Here is a 12,263-nt window from a genome sequence, read left to right as displayed (position 1 = left end):
AAAAAAATGATTTTGAAAAACTGAAAAATATTTAGATAGCTGTTATCAGAATCACTTTTTCACTACTATTTGTTGCTAAAAAATATATAAATAAATTATATGTACACATATGGAAGACCAATTTATTTATTTATATATTCATTAATAATTAATATGCAGATATATCTTGAAAACTATGGTTTTTTGCCTAAAAAGTAGAAAAAATTGACTTCTTAGAAAACCATGGTTTTGTGGCATATTAATCAATTATTGAATTTGGGGGGTGTTTGGGATGGTTTTTTTTTTTTTTTTTTTCCTTCAAACTTTTGAAAGTATGTGTCTATATTTGATGCCTTGTGAATTAAATTAAAAGACAGGATAAGTAGCGCGTCCAACATCATGATATTATTTTCAGTTGCATCCAGCATTATATTTTCATTTATGGTGCATGTAGCAACTTTGATGTTATTTTTTCTTATTCATAGTGCTTCCAAAACTCTAAACTATAAATAAGTTTAGGATATTAGATATAACTGAAAAATAATATAAGGGGTTCTGAGTGCATCAGAAAAATAATATTACAATATTAGATATACTATAAATAAGATTATGATACTAGGTATTAATAAAAAAATAACATCAAAATGTAGGATAATACTTTTCCTTAAAATATATTGAAAAGATGAGTTATTTTCGTGCACAACTTGTATTTGGCTTGTACAATTTATTTCACTTTTTTTTCGCTAAAAAAAAAAAAATCATACTCGTGGTGCATACCCAGCAACTAATCGTCAGGGCAACGTATAAAATCCAATTACAATGACGTGTCCTTCTTTATCAAGTTCCCCAATTATTCTACATTTTTATTAAGCGGGTATTTGGAAGCACCTAAAAGTTTTTTTAGAAGCACTTTTCCGTAAAACAAAATAAATTTCTTCACATGTTTATTTCGCACACTGCAAAAAACACTTTTAAAACTATTTTTTTGATTTTATCCAAACACCTTTTAAACAAGGTGGAGCTACTTGTGAGTTCGGGTACGACCCGTAGCTTTTAGTCTTTTACCCGACAAAGTGGCGATGGATTCGGATCCAAGTAGGGGTAAACAAATCCGAGATCTTATTGCCATTTGCAGAGGTTAAAGAGTTTATTGGTAAGCACTGAAGCCGGTAGGCAGCAAAGAGAAGAGTAGCCCGCCCAACTTTTCTGCTAATTTTATTATAATTATAAATATAATAATTGATGCAATAATATTAGTGTCCCTGTCAATTCGGAGTCTTTTTTTTTTTTTTTTTGCTATATATACATTTGCATCATATAATCTTATTTGAAACATTGTCAATGACTAAATATTGATATTTGTGTCAATAAGAATTTGAGCATTAATCCTCTGCGAGAGACTACCTCCACTTACACCCCCTTATAATTAAAATAATTGAACGTGCTTTTTTCGTTTCGCTTTACTTTCATTTTACGGGGTGCTATTAACTGCTGCCGTCGTGTTTGAAAATTTAATTTAATTTCTCTTTCAGTGGCAATAATTGTGGCTCATGAACATCAGTCGACATCCCACATGGCCACATCCCCGGGGGGCTCTTATCTTCAGGCAGAGACAAGTCCTTTGCTAATTATTATTGTTACGACAACCATCTCATTGGATCATTCAATTTCCATTCACATCAACTCATTTCTTCAAAGGAAAATGAACTAGACGCTTCCTCCTAAAACAAAAATCAATGTACTTGGTAAAATTATTTCTTTATGTAGTTCCCTCCGTTCTTATTATAGAGATAAATAACCGAATTACGTTGATAAAAAAAACAGTTAAAATTAGTTAAGAACAATCAATATGTAAAAAATATAATTTTTTTCCCAAAAATGCCCTCATTAATAAGGAGAGAGAGCATGAGGAGAGCAATTAAATTATTAAAAAAAAGAGAAGTGGGAGGGAGAAAGAGTGTGAGTTGGAGACAATAAATATGAGTAAAATAGGAAATCAACACAAAAAGTAGAGACAACTTTTAAGTGTCTCTTATATATAGGAACATGCCATAAACATCAAATGTCTCTTATAATAAGGAACAGAGGGAGTACTATTTATAAGTTATTTTTAGTATACTTCACCAAAATTAAAAAAAAATCTTAAATCTTATTAATCGTTTACTCTGATCGTTTTGATGAGATGTTTTTAACCAAATTAAGTAATTTAAGAAAATAATTAAAATTAATTAAAATCAATAAATATGTAAAAATTAAACATTTTTTTAAGTATATCCTTATTTAATAAGAAAGAATATAAGAGAGAAATATTAGTAATGATATAAATGATAAAAGAGAATATATTTAAATAAAATTAGAGTGTTAAAAACACTAAAAAAATTAATATCACAGTGATAGATATAACATAAATAAAATTAAGATACTAGATGCAATTGAAAAATAATATTAAAGTGTTGAATGCTATTTTTTTACCTTTTTTTTTATAATTTAATTCCACAAGGCATCAAATATACAAACACAATCAATTCCAAACAACAACAAAAACCTTTAAAAGTACAAGTTTATTGTTTTTTCAGTAAACTGGTCATTGCTCTAAGTATTTTATGACCTAATCTTTTTTTTTTTTTAATCCCTAGATGCCACTAAATGATCAATTTAATCCACACTGAAAAATGACAGAGGGCTTACCTGAAGTTATGGGAATTCCCAATTAAATTTCTGTTAGATCTAATTAAAATAATCAAAATTGAAATCATGCCTATAACAATATTTAAAAAATTTCTAATTAGACCTCTTGATCTTATTAGAAACTTATTACATGTGAGCATCGATTTAAATTTTGATATAATTAAATACCGCTGTAAGTAATATTTGAACTTGATAGCTATGTCGACCCAAAGGATGAAAATAAGTCAAGGCGCCTATATCAAGGACCTATGCCTGACTACTTATATTTTTATATAGGAAAATTTCAATTAAAAACTATAATAGACAATTTATTTCAAACAGTTCCCAAAATATTTTGAAATGTCACTGCAGGATAAAAAGAGTAAACTAAAATTAATTTGGAAAAAGAAAAGACATTTTTACCCTCCAAAATTCTATGACCTTGAAGCTCTTCCCCCTCTCTCTGGAAACATTCGATAGTTTCGGCTCTTTTCACTCTCTGAAAAATCCGCTGTTGAGTTTAGAGAGATCATTCACCATCGTCGTCATTACGGTAAGGAGAGCCTTCATCATCACTATTATTCTAGTATGGAGTGCCTTTGCTATCGGTGCTGTTTTGGTAACGAGAGCCTTCGCTGTCGTCATAGTCTCTCTCTCTCCCCCTGTAAGCGACCTCTTTCATTGCCTTTCCTTTCAAAAACTTCTGCATATAATATTGCAAATCCTTCTTTCTTTTTTTTTTATTGTAGATTTTATGAATTTGGTTTGGGCTGTTGTGAAGTTCTAAATTGGCGAGAATTTTTTTTACTGCTCAAATTTAAGATAAAATTATATAGTGGGTTGATTTTAGATTCACACCGTTAAGTGTTGAGAGTAACGATGATTTGTTGTGAAAACTTGTATTTTTGTTGTAAATTTGCAAATTCCTATTGTAAATCTATACTGTGTTTAATTATAGAAAATTGATTGAAGTTAATGTTTGAATGATGCGTAGCGACATATTCTATATGGCTAGCAATAGTAGAAGGCAATTATTTTGCATCTTCCATGTGGGATGTGAATTTGTGAAGACCTTTGAAAGCAAAATGACAGATGAAGTATTGCATTGAAATTGGATGGCAAATATGTAAATGCAGAACAAATTAATTCACTATATGTATTTATGTTGTTAATGGGCGTATCCATGTTACAAATATCCTAATTCTACTTTTAAACTGTCACTCCCAGATTTATGAACTGTTTTGTTCAACTTTATGAATGAAATAAATCTACTTGCAAATGGATATATTTATATTGTCAATGGGCATATCCGTATTGCAAATGTCCTAATTTCACTTGTAAACCGTTGGTCTCACATTTGCTGTTTAACTTTATGAATGAAACGAATCCACTTGTAAATGGACGTATTTATGTTGTTAATGGGCGTATCTATGTTGCAAATGTCCTAATCCTACTTGTGAACCATCGCTCTCAGACTTGTGAATTGTTCTGTTCAACTTTATGAATGAAATAATCCACTTGCAAATAGACATATTTATGTTGTTAATAGGCGTAACTATGTCGTAAATTTTCTAATTCCACCTGCGAACTATAGCACCTAGACTTGTGAATTGTTGTGTTTATGAATTAAATTAATCCACTTGCAAATAGACATATTTCTATTATTAATGGGCGTATCTATGTTGTAAATTGTCTTATTCCACATGTAAATAGTCCCTCCTAGACTTATGAATTATCAAATTCATCGTCTTCAATTCAACTAGTTCACTTGTAAATAGACGTGTTCTTATTGTTAATATAAGTATCTTCTTTGCAAATTTGCTAATTTTAGTTGTCAATATGACAGCCACTTTTACAAAAACATGAAGTTGTTAAACAATGTATCCTCATTGCTAATTCCCCAATTTCATTTGTTAGTCGTATATCATATACTTATAAACTAGTAGGGATAAGCAGAAGATTAGAATAAATTGACATGAAACATATATACTCACAATATATATTTCCTGAAACTAAAATTGTAATTCTCTACACACAAATTTGAACACATTCTAAAGTAGCTTAAATGACATCTTGGATAGAAATATAACAATTGCTATGTCATCGTCTTTTTTTTTGTTGTCTTTATCTGTTGAACCGGTTTCACAACAGTGCCTGACTTTGTATCTGTAAGTAATGAGCCACTACAACAACTCAAACTTTAGCACAGTGTGTTGTTCTTATGGCACAAAGATAAGAACCATCAATACATTCACACAGGTGCAATAATAAAAACTCAAAATAATCAATGAACTTATAAACATTTAATTCCACTGCCACTAGCCATACATAATATGTTGCTGCAGATTATTCAAGTATTAACTTCAATCAATTTTTAATAATTAAACACAGTATATGTTTACAACAGGAATTTGTGAATTTACAATAAAAATACGAGTTTTCACAACACCTAAATTATCATTTTTTTGGAGAAGTAGAATTTACAAATTCATAATAAAATTCATAATAGGAACTGAAAGGCTTACTCTCAATACTCAACGGTGTGAATCTAAAATCAACACACAATATAATTTTATCTCAAATTTGAGTAGTAAAAAACTTTCTCGCTGATTTAGAACTTCACAACATCCCAAACCATCAAAACCCATAAAATCTACAATAGAAGAAATGAAGAAGGATTTGTAGTATTATATGCAGAAATTTTTGAATAGAAAGGTAGTGAAGGGGTCGCTTACACACACACACAAAGAGAGAGAGAGACTATGACAACAGCGAAGACTCTTGTTGCCAAAACAGCACCGACAGTAAAGGCACCCCATACTAGAATATTAGCGATGGCAAAGGCTCTCTTTACTGAAACGACGATGATGGCGAAAGATCTCTCTTAATGCAACAGCAGATTTTTCAGAGAGTAAGAGAGAGAAGAGCTGGAGCTATCGAATGTTTCCAGAGAGAGGGGGAGGAGCTTCAGAGTCATAGAGTTTTGGGAGGTAAAAATGTCTTTTCCTTTTCAATTTGCTCTTTTGGTCTTGCAATGACATTTCAGAATATTTTGGGAGTTGTTTGAAATAAGTTGTCTACTGTGGTCCTTAATTAAAATTTTCCTTTTTTATATTGTGTTTTATATGCATATATAATAAAAATGTATATTTTCTAAACATATAAATGATATGTGAAAAAAAAAAACAAAGAAAGCAAGATTTACTTCATTTTATGTTATATTAATTAACTATATTGCCACTCCCTCCCTTGTATAAATATATCTATATATTATGTTATATACATAAAATACATGATGGAAAAAATATGTTTATACATATAATATAATATAATTTAAATAGACTTCGTTAAAATATTGAAAATAGTTCAATTGGCCTACAGGGGCATATTCTCTTGCCTGATTAAATTTTGGTTTGACTCAGCCTAAGTCTGTGTAACAATAAGGCGAAAAAAATAAAAAAGAAATACGGGAGACTCCAAGTTAAATTCTACTAAATATTAAAATCCAAATTTATATGTATACTTTTGACAAATTTCTAATCAGGCCAAGAGATTTAATCAAATTTTTTTTTTGATGTTTTAATTATTTCAGCCATATTAATTGAGATTTTTTTTCAGTAAAAAAACAATTGATGAGCCTCGGTGTGATTTGCGAATCTGTAAGTTAATCTTGATAGATATTCAACAAATCTTTGAACTTTTGATCCCTTTTTTTGGTTAATAAAAAGTCTTTGATCCGGTTAATTTTTATATTTGAAATTGTGCACACTTTTTTTAATCAGCCCCAGCATTTTTGTAACTCCAAAGATCTCTAGAAATTATATATATTTTTATTTTGGTTTTTCAATTGTTTTTTATTGGCAAAATCTTAATTTTTCATCTCTTTCTTTGGTTTTTTTAATGATACAAAGAAGAGAAAATCTTAATTAAATCCAACCGAAATTAGGCTTACATTACTTTCAATTTTTTTAACTATAAAAGAGTATTTTAATTTTTTAAAAATATTTGAAAATATTTAATTAGGCGTCTTGGTCTGATACAAAATTAATTAAAAGTGTGCCCTTGAATTTGAATTTTTATATTTTAGTTGAATTTAATTAGGATTTATTTTTTAAAAAATTATAGTAGACATTCAAAAATTAAAAGAATAAAAGTACAATTTTAATCTTAAATCTTGTTTTTTAGGTATAATTTTATTCAAATTTTGTCTGATACTACCTCTGATCCTTAATATAAGATCTCAATTCAATTTGTCTATCATATTTATGTATTTTTTAAAATAGTCTTTTTAATAATGATAGCTTTAACCAATACATTTGATTAGAGAGGATATTTTAGAAAAGCAATAACTAGTTATTACAAATAACTAACTTAACTTATTTTTTTAATTTACTCAAATTAGTCAACTAACTCTTATATTTATGACCCGAGTTAGTACATACTGCTAAAAGGATGTGACGACAGTAGGGCCACGTTATCATGTTTGGGCCAATCAAGATTCCGGTATTTTTTCCACCACCATACAGTGGAATTTAAGAAAAATTAATTCATCAGTTATGATAATTTCATATAATTTTTAATCATATTCTTGTGGTCCTCATAATTTTCTCAATTATAGAGATTAGCTAGCCTTTAGGTCCATAATCTGTTAATTCTGACTCATGTAAATGCTCACTAAACAACAATAAATAAGTTGTCACAAAATACAAAATAAAAATATTTTTTTAAAAGTAATGAAATAAAAATTATTTATTATCAATATGAAAATAATTATTATGCTTATAATTGTTTCCTCACATTCGCATTCATCTATAATTTGTGATTTGATTTATTTTAATTTTATTTGGATCACATGACAAAATGAGTCAAGTTATTTATATTCATTATGTGTAGTTGTAAAACTTGAAATATAATAGATATAAGTAATTTGATGTCAGTATGTTTCTTATATGTTAATTTTTATTTAATTAAAGTACTCTACAATTATTATGCTGAGAAATCAGTGGTACCCTGTCTAGAAAATAATTGGACAAGGGATTACAAAATTTGGACGATAAAAATAAATTACTACATATTTAAAAATTATTTTAAAAAACTTGTTATCTTATTTCACGGCAAAGAAACAAGTTCAATACGTTCAAGAGATTAACTTAAAAATCATATATCCAATACATACAAATAATCTATATTCAAGAAAATGGTTAATTTTTAGTACAGGACCACTTATTGACACTATTTTCGCATTGATTTGACCTTTAATCCAATCTTTTGATTAACATAACCAAACTTTACTCTTGTGGTTAAGAAAGAAAGAAAGAATCATTTGATAATTCTATAGTTTAAGATGCAAATTTGTCTTAAAATTTTTTACTTAGTAGTGTTAGGTATCCGAAATTTTTTTGTGTAAATTCACCCTGGAAGTCTAAAATCATACTCAATCACTGTCATTATTTTAACTGTTAATGTTAGCTTTTTAACAGCAGGACAATATTCCTACAATTTTAAATTTCTAAGACAAATTTATACCCAAAAAACATTAGATACTTAGGACCTTGAAAATAGAAAAATAGAAAATAGAGATCTATTAGAATATTAATATTAGTTTTGACAATAATTAATAAGCAAATGACGACAACTTTCGTGTATTGATCCTGTATGCGATTTTTTAATTTTCATTTTTTTTTTTACGATTTTCTCATTTTCATGTTAACCCTATTTCAGATGAAAAGACGTGACTTCTAACACCAACCCGCTGTTTCGTTTTGTTTGGACAGCTTTTAACACACTTTTAAAATCATGCAATCTTGATCGGAAAAGAAAGCACACCCAATCTTAAGCAATATTGCGTATTTTAAATTAACAATACTGAAAAGTAATTAGTTACATAATTTTTTTTTTCACATGTTCTTAAATCTAAGTTACATAGCTAGAGTGAAGGTGTTAGTTAAAATCCAGATATAATAACTCCTACTTGAAAGTGATCTTTAATTACAAAATCGTGTAAAAGTACTTAGGAATCCGGATTTTTTAATGAATGCAACTAATCTTCAACCAACGCAACTCTTCTTTAGTTATATGCAACATATTTTCGGGCATACAAAAATATCTTCCCTATTCTGTATAATTGAAAATAAGTTACATATAATAGAAAAAAATTACACTCCTTAAAAATATGTTATACTTAATCCTTCTCAAACTAGACATTTTTTTTAATACCTATTTTCATATTTTATAATATCACATGGATTCAACAAAGGGTTGAGCATGATTTTCACGTTGACAAAAATACATATTTAGATCACTGAAATTAACAAGCAAGGAAAGTTAAAGGAAGATGCATAGAAAATTCGGCCCAACTTCCAAGTAAAGGATTCTGATAACCGCGACAAATAGAATATAGGTAAATGCTCGTTTGTTATCATATTGGGAATGAAATGGAATGAATTGAAAAATTAACTTTATAAATATTTTATATCTATTAAATTCTCAAACAAGAATGAGAGAGTGAAATATTTATGAGAAAATTGCCATGAAATCCCAAGAAAATGACATAATTATTAAAAAATGACATAATTGTTATTGGGATTTTTTTTTTAATAATTATGTCATTTTCTTGGGATTTCATGGCAATTTTCTCATAAATATTTCAATTTATTATTGGGGATTATTTTCTTTTTTTAGACCTAATTGTAATTCTCTCAATGTTTATTGTCAGGTGATGAAGATATTAGCAGTGACGAACTCAACCTAACATTTTTTTTTTTGGGTGAAACAACCTAACATTTTTAGTATCGTTGAAATTTTATGTAAAGAAATCTATAGTTTCGCTTAAGGAGTTCAATTATTTATTACTTTATTTATTATATATTGAATATTTTATAGATGTGTATGCATCATGCCATAAGCCTTTAGGCTCTGTTTAGTTGAAGGGTTGTTGAGAAGAGGAGAGGAAAGAGAAGGAGAGGGGATGAGATTAGTGTGTTTGGTTGGGAAAAATAAAAGGGAAAAGAGGGAAGAAATTTGTTTTTTACTACTTTCCTTCCTTCTTTTTGCTCTCCTCCAAATTTGGGCTTTTTTAGAGGGGAGAGAAATATTAAATATAATATTGACTAAACTACTCATACTAGCTTTTCTATGTTCCAAATTTGTCTTTTTTATTAGAAACCCTTTTCTCACTTCTACCTTTTCAGCCACTAATGATATCTGATAATATAATATTTCTATCATGACAGTAATTTTTTTCATAATATAATATGATACGTATACATTAATAGAGGGTGGTGTATCATAATTATATAATATATACATATCATATGTATTAATATATATATATGTATATATCATAATGTGTGTGTATTATAATTATATATCATGTGTGTATTATAATTATATAATATATACATATCATATATATTAATACACATGCGTGTGTATTAATTATAAAATTAATGAGATAAAATGTTAAACTTTTTATCATATAGAATGTTAAAATTTTTATCATATTTCTTAATTTTTTTAGTTTTATCATGATTTTTTTATCACATGTAATTGAGGTAATTGGTTTTTTTAAAATTAATAAATTAAGAAATAATAATTTTGATATGAACATTGTAATAAAAAAATAAAGTAGTCTAAATATAAAGATAAGGGCATATTTGTTAGTTTATAATTACCTCCATTTTTCTTCACTTATAAACTAAACAAGAAATCTCCTCTCCCTTCCCCTTCCTTCCAACCAAACAAAACCCATGACATCCTTTTCTTTCTTCTCCCTTTTTTTTAATTAACCTCTACTCTCTTTCCCTCCGCGGAACCAAACAAAGCCTTACAGTAAACTTCTTTGAAGGTTCTTTCCTATTTTGGTTTCACACACCACACAAATTTTCCACTATATAAACACAACAAACGCTTATTGCTTTGCTTGTAATACTCCACTCATCCTTATCATTCTCTTTCTTTTCTCGTATAAGTTTCTTATCCAAAATGGTTATGGCTCAGGAGAAGAAGCTCGTAGATTCAGTGTCCGGTTGGCTCAGACTTTATGACGACGGTTCAGTGGACCGGATATGGACCGGACCACTGGAGTTTAAGTTCATGGCAGAACCAGTTCCGGCTCATGAACAATTCGTTGACGGAGTCGCCACTCGTGACGTCATCATCGATGACAAGTCGGGCCTCCGTGTTCGGCTTTATCTTCCCGAGCCAGCTCCAGGCGAGACTGGCAAGCTTCCGGTGCTAGTCCATTTCCATGGTGGTGGGTTCTGCATAAGCGAAGCCAATTGGTTCATGTACTACCATGTGTACACTGAGTTCGCCCGATCGGCCCGAGTCATCTGCGTCTCCCCTTATCTCCGGCTAGCCCCGGAGAATCGTCTTCCTGCCGCCATGGACGATGGGTTATCGTCGCTTCTATGGCTTCAATCCCTCGCCAAAGGTGACTCCCACGAACCATGGCTCTCTGAACATGCCGATTTCAACCGTGTCTTCCTCATCGGAGACAGCTCCGGCGGGAATGTTGTCCACGAGGTGGCTGCAAGAGCTGGAAATTTAGACCTAAGCCCGGTGAGATTGGCCGGTGGGGTACCGATCCACCCAGGTTTTGTCCGGTCGGAGAGGAGCAGGTCGGAGTTAGAGAAGCCTCAAACCCCGTTCTTAACTCTGGACATGTTGGACAAGTTCTTGAGCTTAGCGTTGCCGGTCGGAAGTAACAAGGACCATCCGATTACCTGCCCAATGGGCGAGGCTGCGCCGCCGTTGGAGGGACTGAAACTGCCGCCGATTCTGCTGTGCGTGGCGTCGATGGACTTGATTGTAGACACAGAGATGGAGTACTATGGGGCGATGAAGAAGGCTAACAAAGAAGTGGAGCTATTTGTGAGTTTGGGTATGACCCATAGCTTTTACTTGAACAAAGTTGCGGTGGATTCGGATCCAAATACGGGTAAACAAACCCGAGATCTTATTGCTAAGGTGAAAGAGTTCATCAATAAGCACTGAAGTTGGCAGGCAGGGAAGAGGAGCAGAAGCAGCCACTCAACTTTTCGGTTAATTATATTATAATCATCATTATGATAATTATTTATGTGATAATATTGGTGTGGCTTAGATTTGAGTCTTTTAGCTTTTATAAAATTGTGAGTGCTTTTTCTATGTCACTACTTTTTATTTTTGTAATCTTTTTGTCCTAAGAAGAGGGTGCCCATATTTGGAGTAGCCTTTTCAGAGAATTTCGTTTTCTTTGTTTGGCCCGATTCAGAGAATTTTGTTGAGCCCTGTCACAATTGAAAGGACTTAAAAGTAACTTTAAAGATTTGGAGGCATTTGCTGCATAAAATATATACTAAAACAGAAAAGGTAACTATAATTTAGAAATACTCTTAAGTAGTTGCAGCAATAATAATAACCACAGCCTATTTTATGGTGGTTCCTTGACAAGCCAACCACAAAAGTCCTTAGTATATTTTCAACAAATATAACTTTTCTCTAGATATATGTAATATTTCTTTATGTGTATGCAAATGTCTTCTGTTTTTTACATAATTAAAAATAGATTGCGTACAAAGTTGAAAAAGAGTTAGCTGAAAATACGTTATACTTGAATCTTTACATAATTCACA

The 12,263-nt window shown here is 30.3% G+C and overlaps 1 protein-coding gene across 1 annotated transcript; it reads left to right on the top strand.

Annotated features, from left to right (window-relative positions):
• The first annotated feature begins 10,457 nt into the window (after window positions 1–10,457).
• Window positions 10,458–11,947, top strand: LOC114715844 (probable carboxylesterase 15). The gene has a single exon (XM_028900749.1). The coding sequence runs from the start codon at window positions 10,630–10,632 to the stop codon at window positions 11,641–11,643; it is 1,014 nt and encodes a 337-aa protein (XP_028756582.1). The 5' UTR covers window positions 10,458–10,629; the 3' UTR covers window positions 11,644–11,947.
• The last annotated feature ends 316 nt before the right edge of the window (window positions 11,948–12,263 follow it).

Source organism: Neltuma alba, unplaced genomic scaffold (assembly GCF_004799145.2).
Source record: "Neltuma alba isolate B1F8T4 unplaced genomic scaffold, ASM479914v2 tig00002039_pilon, whole genome shotgun sequence".
Classification (NCBI taxonomy): domain Eukaryota; kingdom Viridiplantae; phylum Streptophyta; class Magnoliopsida; order Fabales; family Fabaceae; genus Neltuma; species Neltuma alba.
This window is presented reverse-complemented; position numbering and strand designations above follow the sequence as displayed.